Source organism: Pempheris klunzingeri, chromosome 10 (genome assembly GCF_042242105.1).
Source record: "Pempheris klunzingeri isolate RE-2024b chromosome 10, fPemKlu1.hap1, whole genome shotgun sequence".
In the NCBI taxonomy this organism is placed as follows: domain Eukaryota; kingdom Metazoa; phylum Chordata; class Actinopteri; order Acropomatiformes; family Pempheridae; genus Pempheris; species Pempheris klunzingeri.
In genome coordinates this window covers 17,001,479-17,023,412 of record NC_092021.1, presented here as the reverse complement: position 1 = coordinate 17,023,412, position 21,934 = coordinate 17,001,479, and the positions used below count along the sequence as shown (strand labels likewise).

Below are 21,934 nucleotides of genomic sequence, written 5' to 3'. Positions count from 1 at the left end.
ATTCCCCTCAAAAATGGACTCAAAACTGGACATTTGAAACTTTAAAAAGTAATGTATTTGGATGACATCAAACTAGCAATAGACCAGCAACCTGGTCTAATGCATTTGCTTGAAAATGTATGAGGAAAATTGGGGAAGCATTAATAAATGTGTTCTAAAAAAATAAACAAGTAGCGTTGTTCTTTTTAGTGTTTTTAGTAACTGTACTTTATTTTACATCTCTGCTTTAAAACAGTCAAAGAACAAACAGAACAGCAGGTGACACTAAAGTATTTCATTTAGTTTTACTTTAACAAAGTGCATGTAAAAGGCATCTACAAACTGGAACGTTATCAAAATGCAAATTGTAAACCGCACGTGTTCAAGTTCTAAACAAGTTGTTAGATGTAAACGCTAAAGGCAGATCAAGTATGTTAGACACACTCTTGGGAATGTTAAGATTTCCAGATAGCATTGCTACTGTCGGTTAAATGCTGAGTTGTGCCGCCTCCTTAACCAAAGGCTTCAAGACACCGAGGTCTCGCAGGAGGGAGGTCACCCCCACACAGTACCACAGGTCTCCAGTGCGGCTTGTGGGAGCACTGAAAGAGTCGATCTCCACTCCCTCTGCGGCCAGCAGTCCTGAACAAAGAACAATTGAAAAGGGAAAATAGGTGTGATTTTAAAGAAAGACAAACACTGCTATTTAGTCCTTAGGAGTCATAACTCAACATCAGCTTTCATCCACATGGAAAGTCACAAAAAGGCAGTGAAGGAAATTTCCAGTCTACAGTTTTTGCCTGAATGCACGCTTTATTTTGGAGGAGAAAAAAAAGGATCCTAAGAGTAACTTCAAAATTACTCTCATCATTTACCACTGGAAACCCAATGATCAACGAAATCTCCTCTTTAGTAGCTTTAAAGTCAGATACACTTTGTCCTTTTTGAAAAAAATTACTAGAAAATATCTTGTCAAAACAAGAATTTAAAGGGATACTTTGCCAATTTTCAACCGTCTTTGAGTCTTGTTGATAAAGGGGTTGTATATGCAAGTGAACAGTGTTTACTCCGTGTCTCCTGTGCCAAGAGCTCCCTCCTCTCAGACCCCACAGGGTGACACAAAACACATCATCCGGCAGACTTGCTGGCTCTTTTTGATTGAACAGCTGACTTAAAAATAACAGCAATAATTTTATTGTTAAGCCAGCGATTCTATAGAACAACGGTCCTAGAGCCAGAAACGCGAGAAACAACACAGGGCGCACTTTGAGATCAGGGGGCAGTTGGTGCAACGCGGCCGGAGGTTAACATTCATACTACCCGCATTGTAATGATACAAATCCAGTTGAAAATCAGTAGAGTATCTCAAATGACATATGTGCATATTAAAAAAGGAAAGTAAGGGTACATCTAGGTTGCACACTACTTATCCAGACTGACAACAGGTATTCTGGGCACATTCAAAGATTCACAGGAAAAAAGCAAAATGTTTTAGCGGTGCAAGTCCTGCTTTCGTTTGTACTGCACATATCGGCATGGTTTAAGAGTATCAATTTTCCATGAAGTGGCTTGGCAAGTATTCTGGAGATGATCAGAAATAAGAATGGTTGAATTTTGATCCATCAGACTTTGCCAACTTTGCCTGAAAAGCCTGGAAAAGAACAGAAGATGGGCATTTTTTATCTTTTTTTGAGCCCATTCGGGCTGAGCAGATTGTTATGCTTAACACAGTCATGGAAACTTAAATTATTCATATTCCCAATTTGAAGTGAAATACATGATGTGATTTATGACAGTCAAACTAAAACCCAAAAACATTACTGGCTAACTGCATCATTTTAAAGTTTCTTACCGGCCACGGAGGGGAGGAGCTGGGGACTTGCGGAGGCCTTGAAGAACAGCAGATTTCCAGTGAGAGAGACCGGCTGTCTGAACACACTGTTGCTCAGCTCCAGTAGGACCGGCACGCCACCTTGAACTGAACCACTGGCTTTGTATCTGCAGCCGTCGGCCACAACCTCCACCTTACACACACCACTGGCAGCCCCATCAGACGCACAGTGCGCCTGGTTTACCTGAGGAGTCACGTGTATTAAAAAGATCACGTTACAAGGACACACACTCATTATTGCATCATATATGTGGCATTTGTCAGAATGAGCTGATGCTGTACCGTGACTCCTGACTCCTTGGCTATGCTCAGCACATTGATGAGGTTCGGGCAACAGCCAGATTGATTATTCAGCAGTCCAACCAGTACTGATGAAGCCATGTAACCAGTGGAGGACTTCATGCAATCCCCTAGTTGGACAAAACAACAGTACACAGTGTTAGCTGCCACAAGGGAAACATTTCAAAGCAAAACTGTTGATTTTAGAAAAACTGTTAACAGCAGAAAGTGCATCTTTATAATTTTCTACAGTAGCTTATGTACTCTTGTCTTATCAAAAGCAGTGCCTGTTTCACAATCATAACACCAGAGGGAGAAAAAAAAACACCACTGTGATGTTATCATCCTGTGATATAATCCACACCTCCTGTCACTAACTGGCTAGACCGGTAGTTTTACCTTGAGTTGTAATTTGGACATGACTAAATGGCTTAGAGGTGGTGCATGATTGCAGCACAGCTCCAACAGCCTCTCCAAGTTTGATAAGTTGGTGAGATTCCTGGGAGAAGGTGTTGGCCAAAATCTGCGCATTTACCTACAAAAAAAAAAAAAAGGAAAATCAAGAGCACGTTTGTGAGCTCAATGTGATCAGACTGATGTTCAACACCTCACCTTCTCTGGGTAACTCAACACTGACGTCCATATCACTTAAAAGGGAGGCTAGGAGATGACTGAGCCATCTTCTCTCCCGATTCTCAGTGTCAACACCATGCACATTTACGCACTTTGAGACCAACATTATGGCCGTAATGGGTGATGTTTCCCAACCCTAAATTTCTTCAGTGGCAGCTGCCATCCACCATCCTCATCTTCTGGTGGTGCTGCTAGCTACAGTGCCTGCTTGCTACAATTCTTCCCAATGCTTTTGTGGGTCGTGTCATGAAGGTGCCTTTTATTCACTTTCAGGTTTTGAGTTCAGAAACAGACTGACAGATCAGACCTGACTCCATGACCTAATGTATTTTTCATTCTTCTTGTTTCTTTGACTTCATGCATCAAACTGCATACAGTTCACATTCATTCTTTGCTTTGCATTTTATGTGTGGAACAAAAAGACCTCATGCTCTCTTTGTGTAAGATATTGCTGACACAACTTACATTATTATTATAATGAAGTTATTATCCACTTTGAATACTAGCAATATTGACAGAGTTGCAAAATAGACACCATTCTAAGTATTTGGCTCAATTAGTCATTTACATTTATACATCCTAATGAAAATCTTGTAAACTGCAGTCAAACCTTTTTAAACAAAAACAGTTGCAATTTGTTTGAAAATGCAGAGTAGGACTTACTGCTCCCACCAGCTTCTCGCCCTTCACCATGTCCACAATCTGCAGAGCGATGTCCTCCCCACAGCGGGCCTGAGCCTCCTTCGTGCTGGCTCCCAGGTGAGGACAGCTGATGGTATTAGGATGGTTGACCAGTGAACGGTCCTTTGGAGGTTCCTGCAGCCAAACATGAACACAAAGTAAGACGTAGACCACAGCACCTTTTTTTCTTTTCTTTTATTAATAGTAGTGTGTAATTAAAAGGCGTGGTTTAGTAACTTGTAATCAGTAAAAAGCAAAGTAAGACTGTGTGTATGGAGGACACGCTCCAATAATCTTGCCTCGACAAAGACATCAAGCCCTGCTCCTCCACACTGTCCGGACTCCAAAGCTCTGAGGAGAGCAGCCTCATCGATGATGCCCCCTCGTGCACAGTTCACAACCTTCACTCCTTTCTTGCATTTAGCAAACGTGTCATCATTAAGGAGACCTTGGGCGGAAAAAAAAACAAACGAATGACAAAGGAATTCCACTATTTATAAACAGCTATATAGTCAGAAGAGCCTCAGTAACACTCACCAAAGGTAGAGGGCATTAAGGGCGTGTGGACAGTGATGTAGTCACACTGGGGCCAAAGCTGCTCCAGAGACATCGGCTCCACCCCCCAGCTGGCTGCCACCTCCGGAGGAGTGATTGGATCGTAGCCGATAGTCTGAGAATAGAGAGAGAGAAAAAAATAAATTGCCATGTTTGTTTCATCTAAATATTTAGGTGTGATCAACCGCTGAGAGATGTGAGCGCACAGTCTTGTCATGTATGATCTCGTTACTCACCCTCATGCCAAATGACTGCATCCTTGTGGCGACCTCCTTTCCTATTCTTCCAAGTCCAACTATTCCAAGTACCTTGCCGTAGAGCTCAGCACCCATGAACTGTAAAATTACAAACAAAACAACGACCCCTCGTCTTCAACACCCATAACTGCACAGATCCAAGTGTCACATTTGATTAGCGATGACTGGCTGAACAATGGAGCCGACCATGCAACAGAAATCGCTTTGTGTGCCCACAGCAAGCGCTCACTCGCACAGCACACGGGGGCAAACTAAAATCACGGCTTACCTTTTTGCGATCCCAGTTCCCTTGTTTCATCGACATCGCAGCTTGAGGCACATTTCTGAAAGCAGAATGGCAGAATAATGGCGCTGTAACAGGACTTTAGTGTGATTAAAAAAGATGGAGCGTGTCGACCATTGCTCATAAAAAGTTGGCTCGTCTTGCCTTGAGAGGCTCATCAGCAGGGCACATGTCAGCTCAGCTGCACTGATCGTGTTCCCGCTCGGTGTGCTGGAGAACACAGTCTACAGTTACTGGACAGTACATGATACTGAGACTAAATTTGTGCCTTGACTGTAGACTTACTTCATGACAATAATGCCCTTTTTGGTGGCGGCATCAACATCCACATTGTCCACACCGGTCCCAGCTCTCCCAATGATTTTGAGATTATCAGCAGCATTGACAACATCAGTTGTTACCTTGGTTGCAGATCTAACCACAAGGCCATCGTAGTTCTGGGATGGTGAGAAAAGCACACGGTTGATCTCATGGTGTTTTATATCTATGGTTAATCTACTCCAGGCTTAATTACCAATCATACAAAGTGGGAAATCACACTGTGGACCATGACCCCACATATTCAGTGTTTGTCCATAGGAGCAGCTGTACCCTCACTTTTCCACCTTGGGGAGCAAACATGTGTTTTTGCGCCTCCACTTTTTGATCAGACAACTTAGCTATTTTTCAACAATTGAGCTGCAGGAGGCAGGGGATGAGGCTAAAGTACGCAGCAGTTGTAATTCAGCGTTGTTAAGTGTTTATCAGAAACAAAGTGACTTATTTTACAAGAAATTGCTTAAAGTTCTCTCTCCCATCAGTGCTGGCTTCATAGCGGAGCATTCAGGCCCAGTCAAAACTACACTACTACGTAAGATACGCTATCTGACTACAGTACAGTAACTTTACTATCGGCTATGTGAAATGATCGCTTGTCCCGACTTCACCCTATAGGATTGTTGCCCTGATTTTCTAAACACAGACAGTTTTTCCAAGATGGCAGACAAAAACTCCAGATGTCCCAATCAAAGTTACTGATAAGGGCTTTAAAACCATAACGATTAGCTCATCTTGTGTCTTGACATTGTTTCAGTTTAAGTAAACATGGCACATAGCTAAATAAATTTGTGCCCCGTTAGTGCAGCTTGTTTGGGTTACTGTGAATTAAACTCTGATGATGTAGGTACCTGATCCGCTCGTCCTGCAGATCTACGGATGATGTTACACATTATGATTGGCTGTATATCGTAAAATGTACTGAGGCTGTGTAAATTCTGTATTCAAGTCTGTGCTGTGTGTAAATATCTTGTCTGACTAATATTTATTAAGATACTGCGTCGTAGACACGCTCCATCATTATCTCAGTGAAACTAAAAGTAAAGAAATCCTATAATCTGACAAATGATAATATGTAACGTTAACACTGTGAAAATTATTCCTTTTTTTTCCTCACAGTCAAACTGATAAATTATCTATAGCAAGACATGCACCAACTACAAGCAAACTAAACAGGCTCTGTGCTATGAGTTCTATTAAAGCATTAAAGTCTATGTCCAGGTGGACTCTGGTGTGGTTTGTTCGTGGAGTGAAGCACACTGACCAACCCTAAGAGGCCTGTGTGTGATGGCAGACATGATTTTAGCACAAATTCAACAGCTAAACTACAGCTGATCATGAAAAAAAACAACCTCCCCATCTGTGTCCTATATTTACACAAGATTGATTTGTAACCATGGCAACATGCAAGTCAGCATGGACCAGTGTGGATATTTTGCCTCCTATCAGAAAGTGACAGGGAGTCCTTTGTCACCACAGAAGATTACTTTTCTCATAAGACGCAGTCATAAAATCATCGTTTGCAGTGAACCGGACCAGAACTAAGACGCTCTGGATGTTTAAATCTTATCTGGGACCCAATGGACCGAGATACTGAGCTGACACAGCAAACAAAAGGGCAGATTAGGACATCGAGTGCTTTCAGAGATTTACTGTTAATCAGAAGAGGGCCTGTGGTGCAAAAAGGGGGGCCCACAGCAACAGGAGCCAACAGTGGGACAGTCCTGCTCTGAATCCACTGTACTCAGTTTACATGAGGACAAATCCATCGCAGCTCATCTCACAGATCTCACCTGTATCTGATTATTTCATGCACCGTCCGATGCACAATCTGATGCAAGCTGCAGCATGTGGCAGTGATGGAGAGAGCCGGTAAAGTCTGGGCTGAGTTGCATCAGCTACCAAAGGGGCGGTACTAACTTCACTACCAATTGTCACATCTCAGCTGTACAAATGCTCGTCTGGCTTTAGCTCATGTGCCCACGCATTCACTCTGAATCCGGGAGCGCACCTTTATTACACGTTGCATGAAAAAACGAAAAAGACACATGCAGGCTGGTTGTTTTTTTTTTTTTTTCGTTTTAAAATACTTTTGAACTGATGCTGCATTCACTGAACTTTTAACGCGACAGGAAACCGGCTGCACGTAGAGCAAAGACCAAAAAACACAACTACAGAAAAGCCACACCCGGTGCACGTGAAAGCAATTATGCAACACAGTGTGCAAACTTTACCTTAATCTCAGCGATCAGCTCATCCTTTTTCATGTTCTGTTTCTCCGTGACTCGGATGCCGTTTTCCTCCAGGATGGCCCTGCAGCGGGGGTCAACACTTTCACTGATTAAAACGGTCTTGATGCTGATCGGGGCCATTTTGGGTTGTCTTTTTTTTCTCTCTCTCTCTTCGGGCTGCTCGCTTGTTCGGTGGGCAACTGGTGCAGGACTGCTGATGTCTTTCGTGAAGTGATGGTGGACACGGGGAGTTTTTTTTTTTTTGTTTCCCTCTGTTGGTTTTGAATGGCTGTGTCGAAGTTAAGACTGCCCCCCTTTTCAAAGTAAAACCCGCCTCCTGTGCATCTCCTGCTCTGTTACGTAAAGGAGGGCAGAAGGACTGGAGACCAGTTTGATTGGCTTATTAAAAAGTGGTCAAAATAGAAAAATGTATACTGCATTTACTGACTTCATTATTCATTTGTTTTTATCCTGTGCAATGCATACATGTATATATTTTTTGTTTTTCTTATATTTTTTTATTTTCAGATTCTTTATATCCCTTGTTTTTGCACTATTTCTGTTTCTCTGTGTCTCTGCAACTTTTCTGCCTCTGGACTCTGCTGCTGTAGCAAGTGAATTTCCCTGGTGTGGGATAAATAAAGACTCTCTTATCTCTTATGTTGGTATAATCAGCAAAACAAATATTCTTAAAATATCCAAAATAAAAGTACTCATTTTACATATATTATATTGATATATTATTAGTTATTATAGTAGTAGATAATACTGATGCATTAACATGTTGGCAGCATTTTACTGTTGTAGCTGGTCAAGAGGAAAATCCTTAAATCCTTTTTTTTCCTAATGTTTTTTTTTTTATAGCTTTTTCAATTTGTCTAGAACTAAAGTGGAGGCTTAATGAGGTCCGCTTCAGAGCATCAGACAGAGATACATTTTCAGTCCTTTGTATTGCTGCCTAATGTTTAAGTCAGAAAGGAGAGGGAGAAAACAAGCAGAAATACCCTTCATCAGGGTCTATTTCCATATAGAGGGATGGAATGGAAATACTGGGTCAAGTAGATATTACAAATTAAACAAATCCAAAATATACTGAATGCCAAAAGTACAAACAAGGTTAATGGTCAGGGTCATAAGTTGAAGGAGAGTAATTATGTGTATGTATCACGTAGGTGCAAAGAAATCAGAAAACAGCATCATGAGTAGCTCATATCTCAACTTTATTCTCAGTGAGTTTAATATACTGTAGATGTGTATGAGAAATGATGTGTGTACTGTATTGTACTGTACTGTACTTCTATTACTAAACTGTGTGTACGATAACAAATCTCAAGTAACCTACAGGTCAACTGTACACGGTTCATTCAAAATGTTCACTGATTATGTGACTGTCCATCGCAGAAGGTGGTGTTTTTTTAGGTGGTTCAAAGTTGGTTTTAGGTTCAAAGTTGTTCATGTCGTCCTTCATTTGACAATAGATCAGGTCAGACAAGGTCAGTTTCAGCCCTAATCTAACACATGCTGTTCATCAGCTGACTCATTAGGCTGCACATGACAGCCCCCTTATCTTGATGTCAGCTCAGTAGTTTGAGGAAGGTCTTAAAATAGGCTACATTCTGCACTTTTTCAAGATATCAGAATCAACTTTTATTGGCCAAGTATGTGAATTTGACTTCAGTTTTTCCACTGCTCTCGTGCACTTACACATAAACAGACAACAAGAGAGACAAGAACAACAAATCTGAACAAAGTAAACATACATTTAATTTAAGCAAGGTCTATGCAAGTATAAATCTAAGTATAGATGTAAATAAAAATGTATGACAAAGAGTGTGAAGAAGACAGTAATACAATGGTGCAGAGATATGGTCTCAAATCAAGTAAAACTGGATCTTAAGGACTTCAGAATCAGGTTTAAAGCCTTTTAAGTAAGTAAAAGAAACATAATTGTAAAATACAAAATATGATTTACAGATATTTACAATACAGAATATGTTATAAAATATATATGTATATACTAGGAGGCGCCTGTACATTCAACAATCTGATAGTCCGACATTGAACAGGTAATCATGTGACAATCAGACAACCATGTGAGTAGATGCTGTACTTTGGTAATGCACATTAAAGACATGTTTCAATTGAGTTAGCACAAATTTAATTTGACATACGGTGGGAATAGAGCCGTCAGCCGTTCAGGGGCCAGCTGCATATTCTGTGGATTTAGTGATCCAGACCCATTATCTTATCAGAGTATACAGACACCCAGGTTTTCTGACACTGACGCACCCAGAAGCAGCCAAGACGCCCTAAACCACTGCTTTTCCTCCTCCATGTTTGACGAGTGTGTCAGCATGTCGGTGTCACATTGTTCTCTGTAAAGAAACATGAAGATGATGTTTTTTACAAAACAAAAAACAAAAGAAACACCTGTACTTTTCCTGCTATGACATTTCAACATGTCTCCTATGAAAAAGAACATTTCATCCACCGTGGTCACAGGATCAGGTCTATGGAAACTGACTTGTAGCCTGGCTGGGATGGTCTGTGCTCTGCTACAACATTTCTGACCTACAGTACACGTGCAGTGTGACGCACACAAAACAGCAGGAAAAGAATCACCCATCCATCCATTGTCTATACTGCTTACCCTACAGGGCTGCAGGGGGGTCTGGAGCAAAGGGGGGTCTGCAAACAGTTCCTGTTCAAACCTTCTAACCACTGGACTGCGCTCAACACAGGTTTATTGCAAAATAAAGAAACAAAACTGTCATTTAAAAGGTGTCACTAATATTGTGACCTATACTGACCCCATAAGATTTATTCACTTGCTTTTCTTTGTAGAAATTTTGTTTTGTTCCACTGCCAATTAAATAAATATTTGTAAAGTATTTGTTCAATTTCAATATTTTTCTGGAAGAAATTGTGCATCATGTGGAGAAAAAAGTATAACTGCCTACTAACACTGCTGGCCAGGACAGTATGTATGAAATCGGTGTAATAACAGTAAAACATGAATGAGACACAGCGCCCCCTGTCGTCACTCAGCGGAAAGGCTTCTGATTGGCTCTGGCGTTGCCTGGATACAGCTCAACAGAGCTGTGTAGCGGTTAGCCTGGTGAGAGTTAACATCAGCTACAGCTAAAAACTTTCTTCTCAGCTGGTTTATTTGTCTCTGTCATTAGGTGGGAATAATATACCGAACAGAAATGGCATCCGTGGTTCAGTTCGGCCGACGGAGAGGCTCCAGTAAGAGAGGTGAGAGCGAAGGAAACTGAGTCTGGGGTCAGCTTTACTGAAGGTAGCTAAGCTAGCTGTTATGGCTAATAGACAGCAGAGCATAAGTTAAGACTATGGTGGGAACAGGAGTCTTTAAACCCTGTGACAAACTTCAGCACAACGTAAGACTGGTTCTGAAAATACACACAATATTTATTTAACATGCATCCATCCAATGTCAACTACTACAACCTCTAGCCTCTTTCAAAAGAAAACAACTACATATACAATTGTTTGAGCCTGTGAACTTCTATGATTGTGTTAATTAAATCATGTTTTATTAAATCATTTTAAATGAAATGTTCACTCACATTTACAGTAATAGCTGTTTCAAATGCATAAATCTGGTGCTGATATACTGAATCCCCTCATTACATTTAATGCTGCGTCTATTTAATATTGTTCCCTTAAAAAAAGATACAATTCAGTGCAAAAACAGAATTAGCCTTCACATTTTAGAGCATTTTTACTAACATTTTAAATGATAAACTGATAAAAAAAAAAAAAAAAACTATGACAATACATACATTGGCAGTATTAAAATACCATAAAGTTAAATGTCAGAGCATACCTGACCATAATCCTCTCAGTTACAGGTGTAATAAAAAGCAAATTTGCAATGTCAAAAGGCATTTAGCATATCTGCTATCCCATTTCATGTGTAATTAGAGAATGTACACTGCTCATTAAGTTGTTAAAATCTCCAAATTTCCAGAAATAATACAGAGGACGTCCCCTTAGTGTGCTCAGTGGTATCTACGGTCCTGCTCATATCATCACATACAGTATGAACCTTTGTTTTGCACAGCAGCTGTTTTCCCTTCCAATGTGGAAGAAATAAAAGCAGAGAGAAAAGAATTTAATTTGTGACTATTTATTAAACTGCACAATCCTCAGTGACCCAAAGTACACAAATTGATGGCACATATTTCCTTCACCTCAAATACTGTGCTCTAGATGTATTGTTTGACTCACAGGAGACCGTCTTTGAGTAATTTTCCCCTTTTTTTAAATAGTGTCTTCAGCCGAGGAAGCCAGCAGGGCGATCCAGCCGCCGGACCTCCGACAGGTCACTGTTTTAACCAAGTCTGAGTGGCTGAGGATTCAAGATGAGCTGAACCGGGTTAATAAAGACAAGGAGAGTATGAGAGAGGCAGCACAGCAGAGAGAGGCCCTGCACTTGCAGTCGAAAGAGGTGGTGAAACTGTGGTCCAATACCATCGCTGTAAGTTACCTGTATGGTGGTTTTCTCAGATTTAAGATGTGCCTGTAAGGTTGTAGAAGAGCAAAATATACTGTAGTAAAGCAAAACGTTAACTGCACATTTACATTGAACAAAGGGTCAGAGACAAAAAAAGCTAGAGGCAAAGAAGATTCGGGAGCAGATTGAGGAGGAGAAAAGGAAACAGACTGACAAAGAAGAGGCCGAATTTCGGGACCAGAAGCGGAAAGAGGCCATTGAAAAAGCCAAGACTCAGCTGTACTATCAAACGGATCACGTTAAAGGACTACATGTTGGTATCACTTGTGTATCACTGTGTCACCTGTACATGTTTGGCTGTCGTTGATGTTTTGGGACAGCGAATGACTGTTGCTGCTTCCACAGCGGGCGCTCTTGCTGACAGAGGTGCTGAAGGAAAGGGAGGCTCAGATTGAGCTGAAGCAAAGGATCAAGAGTGCCTCTAAAGATGTGGACAAGGAATTCATGAATATGGTAAAAACCAGAGACGATGAAGCCTTGAAACAGGACCAGGAGAAAGCACTTCAGAAAAAGTTTGAGAGACGGGCTGTTGCAGAGGACCTGAAAAACCAGTAAGTGTCACATCAGACCAACAACCAGCTCTGAACATACAGCAGATGCACCAGTTGTCAGCCTGTACATAGAATTATAGATATGGTGTTGCTCTCTATTTCAAAGATGTGCATTACTGTTGGATTTTGTCTATTGTGTGGTAAAATTGCACGAGAATATGCATTTCACATCATATTTTGTGAGTGAAGTGACGACACTACAGTAAAGTATAACAGTGTCGGAAGGATTGAGTAATATTACTCAACATGAGAATATGAGTCCTTTTCTTTAGGATCAAGGATAATGAGTTCGTGAAAGAGCGACAGAAGATGGAGAACAAGAAGGACGGGGAGGAAATCCAACACCTTCAAGTGCTCTATCAGCAGGAGCAAAGAATGGAGGAAGAAAGACGAGCAGAGCAGAAGAAAAACCTCATGCATGCTCACCTGGTAGGGTCGTAGCAGCACCGGTTATTGAATATTTGGATCCTTATAACACATAGATTTACTATCACAGGGTTCAAACGGCTTCTTAAGAGTAACATTCAAGCACTTTTAGGGCAAACCAGACATTTCCAGACTCAGCGCCCATGTCAGTCGATCCAGCTCTGCTCAAATATTACCAGATGTTTGGTTTACATGAGTGAATGTGTGGAAGAAACTTAAGATTATGTTAAAAAATCAAGCATCTCTCAAGCGTCATATTCAACCTCCAGCATATTCTTAACCTTGAAAACATAATGGCTAAAATTAAGCATTTCCCAGACTTCATCCTCTCTGCTCTGTATTTACAGGAACAGCTCACCAACAGGGACCTCGTAAGAGCAACAGATAAACAAAAGGAGGAGGCTGAAGAGGAGCACAGGAAACTTTTTCTCTCTGCGAAGCAAAAAATGATGCAGTTACGGAAAGGCAAAGAAAAGGAATTGTTAAGGTAAGACCCAGACATCTGTCTTGACGTCTCAGTCACAACGGATCCCTGGTTGTCATGCGTGTTTCATTCTTCAGAGAGGCTCAGATGCGCAGCGAGAGGATCATGAACAAACTGACGGTCGCACAGCAGACGCAGACCGTCAGTGATGAGCAGAGGATCACAAAGGCTGTTGCTGAGCAGGATGCGAAACGGGTGCAGCAGCAGTGGGAGGAGGAGGAGAAGCGGGCTGCGATGTTGAAGTCAATCGCTGCACACAGAGACTTCATGGTAGCACCAGTTACTGTAGCATTAAGCTTTTGTTAAGAAGATAAAAAATGTATAGATGATCATTTTATCACTGTATCACAAACTGTGCCTCACCAGAGACAAGAAAAGGAGCAGCGGGACAAAGCGGCGAAGCAGATCACCCGAGAAAGTCTTCAGGCCAAGAAAGACGCTGACAGAGCATTTTCCGAGAAACAACAACTGAAGGCTCAGAGGATCCGAGAAGATGGAAAAAAGTTACAAGCCTTCAATGCTACACAAATGGTAATGTTCAAACGACGTCCACCACATCGTTACAAAACAAAACAGTCCTGGTTTAGTGGTAGTTACGTGTCCTTATTCTCCAGATGACAACTTGCTTGAGATTTCTTTCACTCTTTTGAACATAGGCTGAAAAAAATGCCAGGCATCAGCAGCTGAGAAAAGAGGAACGTGAGTTTGAAGTGATGAACGCTCAATTCATTGCTGAGGAGGAGACCCAGTTTCAACACTACTCACAGAGCGTCATCGGCGCTGCGGCGGAGGCTCAGCGAAACGTGTTTCCGCTATGCAAAGCCGCAAAGGAGGGGATTGGAGGAGGGCTTGGCCCCATTTCTTGTGGACTCAGGTCTAGCTACCTCGTTCAGGACCGCACCGGTGCTCAAATACCCAAATATGTCTCTGGTGCCACCCAGAACATTAAAAAGCTTAATGAGGCTGTAGATATTGAAGAGGCGAAGAAGAGACTCGGATTTACATGGTGATGAGTCGCTCCCGCTGGTTTTAAGACTTAATAATGAGGGTACAAATCATATACTCAAGTACTGCTTAACTAATGCAGCATGTGCCATGAACTCGTGTTGTTCACCAGTGAGTCGCTGTGACTTTATGTGATTGGTTTACACTTCACAGATTACAAACTAAGGAATGTTACTCACAGTTACTGCATACATTAGTCTTCATTTAACAATTCAGCTGGATTCCTCTTTCACAACAGTTTATTTCAGCCTCTCAGATAGACAAAAAATAGCTTGACATTTCTATGAGAACAGGTACTGTTCTGCTTTCAAACTGGGCGTCTGCAAACATGTACATGTTGTCACATGACTCTGTGGTATCTGGCAGTAACGCCCTGAAACCACAATCATCTAGCAGGTACCAATTGATACATTTCTTTCTCTACCATGCAACACTCCACTTCTTTCACCACAAATATACTTAATCTAAAGAAACCCTCATGTTTCACCCCCTTGGTTTTAAATGCGTCAAAAATATCAGTGTCAAGCAACATGTAACTGTGTGTGTGTGATGCTCAGTTTGAAAACAGAACAGTACCTTTTCTTATAGGAATATAAAGCTATTTTTAATCAGGGAGGCGGAGCAACTGCACGATCCCGAAATAAATTATGTAAGAGGATTCCAGCTGATTTGGTTGCATATCAGTTAATGTGTGAAGTAACTGAAGTGATTTTCCTTGACTGATCTGTGACGTGTCTGATAGCATGACGTTATGTTGACATGATCATTCAGTTTAGGTGAGCATCAGGAGCTCATGATACATCCGGCATTAAATCATCATCAAGCATTAGTTAGGCAGTACTTAGGTATGTGATTTATACCCTTATTAAGTGTAACCCTGAATGCTTTAACATCCTTAAAATAGAAGTCTGAAATCGCTCCCTCTCTCACTACTCTGTGTGTAGTACACTTGTCTGTGGACATATTATATGGACTAGCTCAGAGGAGACAACTCACCTGGGCTAAAGAAAAAAATAAAGTGATTAATCACCGCAGCAGAAAATCTAACCTGACACCAGATGATTAAATGTTAAAAGTGCAGTGTTAATGTCCCGTGAGAATATTATCACTGTTGACTTTGGATGCTAATAATGTTTGAGCAGCTTGTGACAGTGTTTACAGAACATTAGTACAATTGATTAAAATCAACATTGAGCCATTTAATTCATTCTGTGAGTTCTTCTTAAAACCAACTTGCACAATACAGTTTATACAAAGTGATTTTATGTCGTACTTACAGCATGACAGATTTTTTCCATTAAAAAAAAAAACAACAACAAAAAACCCAGAGGCATCTCAAAACCGGTTAACAAATAGTAGAACAGTAAAAGGTCATGGATGTACAAAACTGACAGAAAGACATGGGTGTATATAGTTCATCTAACAATGACAGGGATAAACAAGCAAGAGTGTCGATTGTTGAAGTAAAACTAACATCAGACATTTACCAAACGTCAGTCCTACTAACAGTCCTTATCCCCCAAAACTGACTGCGTTAAGTGACATTAAAACAAATTTCAAGGAAAATGCCACGGGTTGATGGGGAGGAGGCAATAAAACACCCTCTTTTGCAGTATCAGGATTTTTTTTTTTTTTTTACAGTCTGAAATTGTAATTATTGTAAAGCCAAAATATAATTAACCGAAGAAAAAAAAAACGACCTCTTCCAATTGTCTCTTACAATTAAAAGAATACGTGGTAGTTTTAGACTGGCTCCAAATGCAGTACACACTGTAGGGGAGTTTCTTTTCACAGATCCTTTTGCTCTACACTGACCGTGCAGCTTCAGCTACCCTTCAGCAGTGTAAATTCAATGAGGGACGAATCCACAAAGTCCTTTCAAAATGGAGTCCACAGTTCAGCCACAGCTCTCATGGTGCTACAGTCTGTCATTGCAAGTTTGAGTGGTAATAAATGTTCACAGCTACTTTACTCCGGTAATAGTTTTGGAAATTAAATCTGATGCTTTTGTACAATCATGTTGGCGCTGGCTGAACTGTGGAGTGGGTGTTTGAATGAATGAGGAACGTGAAGAAGTCCCCACCTTAAGATGGAAAGCTGTTGCTGCATACTACGTGTGTAGCGGGTAGAAAATGAGTCGGACTTCAAAACTCGCCGATCTGTTCCTTAGGGGTTTCGTCACAGGCTCAGTCGCTGTCGGAGCTCGAGCTAGAGCTTGATTTCTCCCTCTTGCTGTCATTTCGGTCTTTGCCTTTCGTGCTGTCTGGTCTCGGTTTGGCCGGGCTTCTTCTGTCTTTGGACCTGGAGGTGCTATTTGCTCGGCTCCGTCTGGAATCTGGGCTCCTCTGACTCTTCCTTTTCTCATCTCTATCACTGTCAGAGCTGCTGCTACGTCGTCTCCTCTGGTTGCCGGAGTCTCTGTCTCTGTCCCTCCTATGAGATGACCGGTCTTTGCTGTGGTCTCTCTTGTGACTCCTGCTTCTGGAGCGCCTGCTTCTCTGCGAGTCTCTAGGCTTATTTCTGTCTGGACTTCTTGCCCGGGGCTCTTTCTCCCTGGACGTTCCTCGCTTCTTATTTTCCCTTTCATTGTCGTGTCGTCTTTCCTGACTCCTGCTACGTTCTCTGCCCCTCTCTCTGTCTTTTTCACGTTTTTCTTCTTTGTCTTTTGACGCTGCTGGTCTACTCCTGTCCCTGTTCCTGCTACTAGATCTGTGCCCATCTTTTGAGGCAGTTCTTTCCTTGCTTCGAGACTTTGTCCTAGTTCTCTCACCATTCCTTCCTTTGGTATCCTCTTTGGACTTTTTATCGGACTCGTGACCCTCATTCCTGTCTTTATTATGATCAGATTCTGACTCCTTTTCTTTCTTATTAGCATTTCGGTCTTTGCTCCTTGAGCGACCTCTTCTGTCATCGCTTTTGTGTTTGTGACGCTTCTCTCTGCTTTTTGACCTCCTACTCTTTTCTCTGCTTTTACTGCGGCTTTGAGATTTATCTCTTTTCTTTGCCTTGTGTTTGCTTTGCTTTCCATCCTTCTCAACAGCGTCCTCCTCCTTGCTTTTGGATCTATGTGACCGACTTTTCTTGTCTTTTTTACCCTCAGCTGCATGTTCATTCTTTGAGCTGGAAGTTTGTCTCTCTCTTCTTGGAGCTTTAGCAGCCTCATCCTTGGCCTCGTTCATGTCACCTCTGTAGAAAACAGGAAAAGTACAATATGTCACCTATAGGAGACATGACAACTGACATTAGGTGACATTGTGGAGCTCCATGACAGCATCAAAGGCTGTATAAAAGAAGAAGACGTGGCTTCCAGGTCTGTCAAGTGAGGCCAATGTAGAAGTGCTTTGAACTTGAATTCTTTCCAATTGCCAGCAGGGGGCGACTCTGTCATAGACTTCAATTCATTCAGATTTCATCTTGCAACCAGCAAAATGGCCAAACTTCTCACTTGATTTATTACCTCAGTAAACATTTTCCTAATCACTTTAAGTTGCATTAACTAATAAATTACTAATTTGTGGTCCCATTTAGAGTAAAATAGACAATAAACCAGGGAATGCTTTAGGTCGTGACTACCTTCTGACAAATCAGAGGTTGGTGTCTTTTTGGAACAAAATGTCACTTCTGCTTCTAAAACAACAAGATGACGACCCCCGTTAATCAAAACTTGAGGCTTAAAAACAGCGGCCCACAAACCAATGGATGATGTCACGGTGAGTACATTAACTTATATACAGTCTATTGACAGCATTCAATAACATTCCTGGGATAGTCTGTTGAAATAAAATGTAGTTTTAATCCAGACTAGAAATGGATAAACTATAAATAGACACACATCGCTAGTTAAAGGGCCAGTACACTCTGTCAAAACTGCTTTTAACACTTTTGGTTTCCGATGTAGTTGGACAGCATGTCATGAGAACTAGTTTTAGCCAGACCAACTAGGAACAGTGTGTTTATGTACTCTTTAATAAGTCAAAAGTGAGATTATCTTACCGGTCACCCTTGATCCAGCGCTCTCCAGTGACTGCTCTCATCCTCTGACGGTACATCTCCTGACGCCAGTGCGGCGGGGTTTCACTGCGCCGAAAACGATCTCTGGACCTTGAACGAGAGCGTGATGGAGTCCGATACCGCTGGACGGGAGAAATAATAAAACCGGTCAAGACAGAAACCACATAAAACTGCAATTAAAATGTTTAAGAAAAAACATGAAATTAAATATGTCACTACTTTATGAAAGCAACTCGACATATTCCACTCTGATTAGACACAGCTCCAGCAGTGCACCTACCCTTGGACCTCTGCCTTTTATCTTCCTCCCGGATCGCGTCATCACCAGTCTTCTGTGATATGCCGACTGAGAATTATATGCTACGCCACTACTGGAGAGGGAAAAAAGGCACAAAAATTAACGGACAATAGAATTGTATTTGGAGGTTTGTCATTACGGCTTGTGGTGTAGCAGACGAACCTCTCTCTTGGCCTTTCCTCTTTATTTCGTGGATCCTTTTCTGGTTCCTCTTTTTGCTTTTGGACCACCTGAGGACTCCTCCTCATGAGGAATCGATTCTCTGGGATGGGTGGGATTTCTTCAGGACGTACAGTAGATGTAACCAACTCTTCTTGCTCCTTCTCTTCTGCACTTTCTGCCTCAGACCTGGGAGAGCATTACGGGTCACAATACAGACACTAGGTGCAGTTTCCACTGCAGACAGTGAAAATAAATTTGATACCTTTTCTTGTCCTTCTTCTTCTGTTTCTTTTTTAGCTTTTTTGCCTTCTTTTTCCTCTTCTTAGATTCCTTCTCTGATTCTTCTGAATCAGATGAGGAGGCTGATGAGCTCTCAGAGTCGCTGGAGCTACTGCTAGAACTGGAGGAGGCTCGCTCCCTCTTTTTTTCATCTTTCTTTGCTGCAAACATTTAACAGTCTGTTAGAATCACTGCTTTAGAAAATCTTAAAACTGCATCAGCGCAGACAACAGCAGTGAAAAATCACAAATTTAAGTTTGAACCATATTTTGCAAGTAACGAAAATGCTTGGCGAAAACAAACCTTTAGATTTAGGGACGAGCTCTCCACAGTTCAAAACTTTCACCTCAGCATAAGGTTTGCTATTAGGATCCGTTTTCTGGTTCTCCATAGTTTGAACAACCTCTTGGCCAGAAATCACATGACCAAAAACCACATGGACACTGAGAAAATAGAGTGGTGTTGAGCTTTAGCAATAGTTATGTTTAATTAAATCAAGCAAGACATATTATGTACATTGTGCACTATGCAATCAATCAGGACTTACCCATCCAGATGTGGTGAAGGTTTTGTTGTTCTGAAGTGTCACAGCAGGCCATTAAAGACAAAAAGTCATATTATTATTTCTGTGGTTTAAGGATGAATGAACAAACTAACAACGCATTAAGTCTGTGATATATAGGAATAGACATCGTACATACATGAAAAACTGGGATCCATTTGTATCTTTGCCCCTGTTGGCCATAGACAGCAGGTACTCCTTGTTGTGTTTAACAGCAAAGCTTTCATCTGGGGGAAAAAGGAGAAGATTGTACTGCCATCCTGAAGCCGACGTCGCTTTGGATAACAACTGACTGCTTGAACAGTGGCCTCTTTACCTTCAAAAAAGCCTCCGTAGATGGATTCGCCTCCTCTTCCATTACCTAGAGAGAACGAATAAAACATAAGCAAATGGTTTATTATTCAAATAGAAGGCTGGCTAGGTTAATGTTTTTTGGATACTGACACCATCTGTATATGCAAGATGTGAAAAGTGACATGTTTGTGATGCTACTCACACAGAGAGACTTGCAGTCAGAGACAACATCCTCTCCTACTTTACATGAGTTAAACACACCATTCACAGCCTTTATTAACTAACCTTCACTGAAGTCTCCACCTTGAATCATGAAGTCTTTTACAACTCGATGGAACAGACATCCTTTGTAGTGCAGGGGCTTCTGAGTTCCTTTACCGATGCCTTTTTCACCTGAGTAAAACCACAAGATTTCATATTTTAAATTGTACCGTGACGTAAAATGTTTTCTGGCATATTCGTGTGGAGAAAAAAAAAAAAAATCACTCACCTGTGCAGAGGCATCTGAAGTTTTCACAAGTTTTGGGACAGATGTCTGAAAATAATTCCACGACAACTCTACCAACTGTGGGGAGAGCATTGTTACTTCAATATGTATTATTCAGCATGATGAGAACTTGCCTTCAGTTGTCCATTAAATCAATCTAGCTAAAACTAATGCAGCCTAATACAACATCTGTGCATGATATTCAACTGAAGTTCAACGTTTCTAATATTATGTCCACTCCATGTATATCAGAAATGTATGTATATTAGAAACCTATTAATATATATACACATTTAGTTAAACCAACATCAGTTTCCATAATACCGAACACTGTAACACAAATAAAGGTAAATAATGTATTGCAGGGCTGTCTACATTACTCTTAGCTATAAATACCTAATAAACTGACAGCTGAGTGAATGCATCAATAAATAGCCTCAAACTTGCTGTTTCCGTCTTACCGAGCACATTACTGATACCGATATCAAGGAAGCACCGAGTGCGGTGAGCCTTGACCCCCATGATCTCCTCTAATCGACCAAACACCTGAAGGAGAGAAACACTGATAGATTAATGACAACTTTAGTTTTCCTAACCTGCAAGTAGGTTGCCAATGAGAAGCCGGAGTTTACTAGCTAGGAAATATGGCTATTTCGACTATTTCTTAAAATGCTACTGAAATACACACGATAATTGCTGATCACTCATAAGACATAAAATAAACATCTTACTGACTCAGTTAACGCCGCGACATCTGGATTATGAGAGAAATTAAACTAGCTAATGCTAATGCTAACGCTGGTTTGTTTTTAACTCGCACGCTAGCATTAGCTAACTAGCAACTCGTTTGAAATCCATCTGACCTGTGGAACCGACTGATAAAATAAATTTGTGTTTTATTAATGACAGTGGGCTCCGTCCACACACTCACCAGGCTGGATTACATTTGGATCTTTATTTTATATTTGGTTCCACTGAGGCACACGGTCACCCGTAGGTTTAACTAACGTTAACGTGTGGCCTGCTGTTAGCATTAGCTCACCTAGCCTCAGCATGTAGCTAGAGGGATTCTTCAAACCTAACGCGAACATTACAGTTTAGGCTAGTTAACCACAAACATGTGTCGGTAAAACATGCGAAAATACATCACCTGGAAACCCGAGGATATCACTCCATGCGGCGAGCAGCTTTCCAAAACGACGGAAAATTAAGTTTCATTCAGTGCAGGGCTCACTGTTTTCTAAAGATGGCGCGGCGGGGACGTCAACGTACAGGGAGAACTGTGCGTCTGTGAACGCAGCGGAGGACGTCAGGGGGAGATTTGTGCCCTGAGATCTCCCTGACAGGTACAACTGCGTCCCTTTTCTACCACCTGGGTGCCGCGTTTATCTCTGGTTATCAAAATCAGCTTTATTCGCCATGTGTGTGAGAATATGTACAAAGAATTTCACTGTTTTTAATGTACTTGTAAGTACTATTCTGCGCAAACACAGAATATAAATTACAGCCAAAAACAAGGAAACAGCTAAGATGAACAAACATAAACATTAAACTACTATGTATAGATACATATAGATCACAGCGGCACATCCCCGTTCCTTTCTAAGGGAAAACAAACGACATTCGCTGTAAACTTGAATGTAAAATATTAGTTTTTGTCGTGGTTCATGAGAAATAAGTGGCTCCATTTGTGACCTCAGCCGAGTAAAGACTAAGAATAATTGGTTTCAT

The 21,934-nt window shown here is 41.3% G+C and overlaps 3 protein-coding genes across 4 annotated transcripts; 1 reads left to right on the top strand and 2 right to left on the bottom strand.

Annotated features, from left to right (window-relative positions):
* Nucleotides 1–247: 247 nt before the first annotated feature.
* phgdh (phosphoglycerate dehydrogenase) lies at nucleotides 248–7,301 on the bottom strand. Its single transcript, XM_070838493.1, has 12 exons — nucleotides 7,108–7,301; nucleotides 4,844–4,995; nucleotides 4,703–4,768; nucleotides 4,544–4,598; nucleotides 4,255–4,353; nucleotides 4,001–4,133; nucleotides 3,763–3,911; nucleotides 3,446–3,598; nucleotides 2,549–2,684; nucleotides 2,153–2,280; nucleotides 1,832–2,054; nucleotides 248–621 (listed from the first exon to the last, which is right to left on the bottom strand). Exons 1-12 carry the CDS (start codon nucleotides 7,243–7,245, stop codon nucleotides 467–469), a joined length of 1,587 nt encoding a protein of 528 aa, XP_070694594.1. The 5' UTR covers nucleotides 7,246–7,301; the 3' UTR covers nucleotides 248–466.
* Nucleotides 7,302–10,313: 3,012 nt separating this feature from the next.
* On the top strand, nucleotides 10,314–14,115 carry cfap210 (cilia and flagella associated protein 210). The gene is made up of 9 exons (XM_070838658.1): nucleotides 10,314–10,362; nucleotides 11,409–11,608; nucleotides 11,724–11,897; nucleotides 11,990–12,195; nucleotides 12,468–12,624; nucleotides 12,969–13,108; nucleotides 13,183–13,375; nucleotides 13,472–13,636; nucleotides 13,762–14,115. Exons 1-9 carry the CDS (start codon nucleotides 10,314–10,316, stop codon nucleotides 14,113–14,115), a joined length of 1,638 nt encoding a protein of 545 aa, XP_070694759.1.
* A 1,173-nt stretch (nucleotides 14,116–15,288) lies between these two features.
* ppig (peptidylprolyl isomerase G (cyclophilin G)) lies at nucleotides 15,289–21,450 on the bottom strand. 2 transcript variants are annotated; one of them, XM_070838156.1, is made up of 13 exons: nucleotides 21,354–21,450; nucleotides 20,665–20,749; nucleotides 20,207–20,281; nucleotides 20,002–20,109; nucleotides 19,739–19,783; nucleotides 19,562–19,649; nucleotides 19,408–19,437; nucleotides 19,164–19,303; nucleotides 18,844–19,021; nucleotides 18,582–18,767; nucleotides 18,402–18,492; nucleotides 18,104–18,243; nucleotides 15,289–17,296 (listed from the first exon to the last, which is right to left on the bottom strand). In XM_070838156.1, the coding sequence occupies exons 2-13, from the start codon at nucleotides 20,723–20,725 to the stop codon at nucleotides 16,297–16,299; spliced, it is 2,142 nt and encodes a 713-aa protein (XP_070694257.1). In that variant the 5' UTR covers nucleotides 20,726–20,749; nucleotides 21,354–21,450; the 3' UTR covers nucleotides 15,289–16,296. The 2 variants fall into 2 exon arrangements, with proteins under 2 accessions (XP_070694257.1, XP_070694258.1); XM_070838157.1 differs by having other exon boundaries at nucleotides 18,402–18,489.
* Between the last annotated feature and the right edge of the window lie 484 nt (nucleotides 21,451–21,934).

Bases quoted from the DNA above. Each gene is read 5' to 3' on its own strand.
- phgdh (XM_070838493.1), bottom strand. From the start codon at position 7,245: ATGGCCCCGATCAGCATCAAGACCGTTTTAATCAGTGAAAGTGTTGAC. The intron at 4,996-7,107 runs GTAAAGTTTGCA...TCACCATCCCAG, and splicing joins AGCTGATCGCTGAGATTAAG to AACTACGATGGCCTTGTGGT. The intron at 2,055-2,152 runs GTACAGCATCAG...GTGACTCCTCAG, and splicing joins CCAAGGAGTCAGGAGTCACG to GTAAACCAGGCGCACTGTGC.
- cfap210 (XM_070838658.1), top strand. From the start codon at position 10,314: ATGGCATCCGTGGTTCAGTTCGGCCGACGGAGAGGCTCCAGTAAGAGA. The intron at 10,363-11,408 runs GTGAGAGCGAAG...TAGTGTCTTCAG, and splicing joins GAGAGGCTCCAGTAAGAGAG to CCGAGGAAGCCAGCAGGGCG. The intron at 11,609-11,723 runs GTAAGTTACCTG...CATTGAACAAAG, and splicing joins TGTGGTCCAATACCATCGCT to GGTCAGAGACAAAAAAAGCT.
- ppig (XM_070838156.1), bottom strand. From the start codon at position 20,725: ATGGGGGTCAAGGCTCACCGCACTCGGTGCTTCCTTGATATCGGTATC. The intron at 20,282-20,664 runs GTAAGACGGAAA...CTCTCCCCACAG, and splicing joins CGGTATCAGTAATGTGCTCG to TTGGTAGAGTTGTCGTGGAA. The intron at 19,784-20,001 runs GTTAGTTAATAA...CGTTCTCTCTAG, and splicing joins AGGTGGAGACTTCAGTGAAG to GTAATGGAAGAGGAGGCGAA.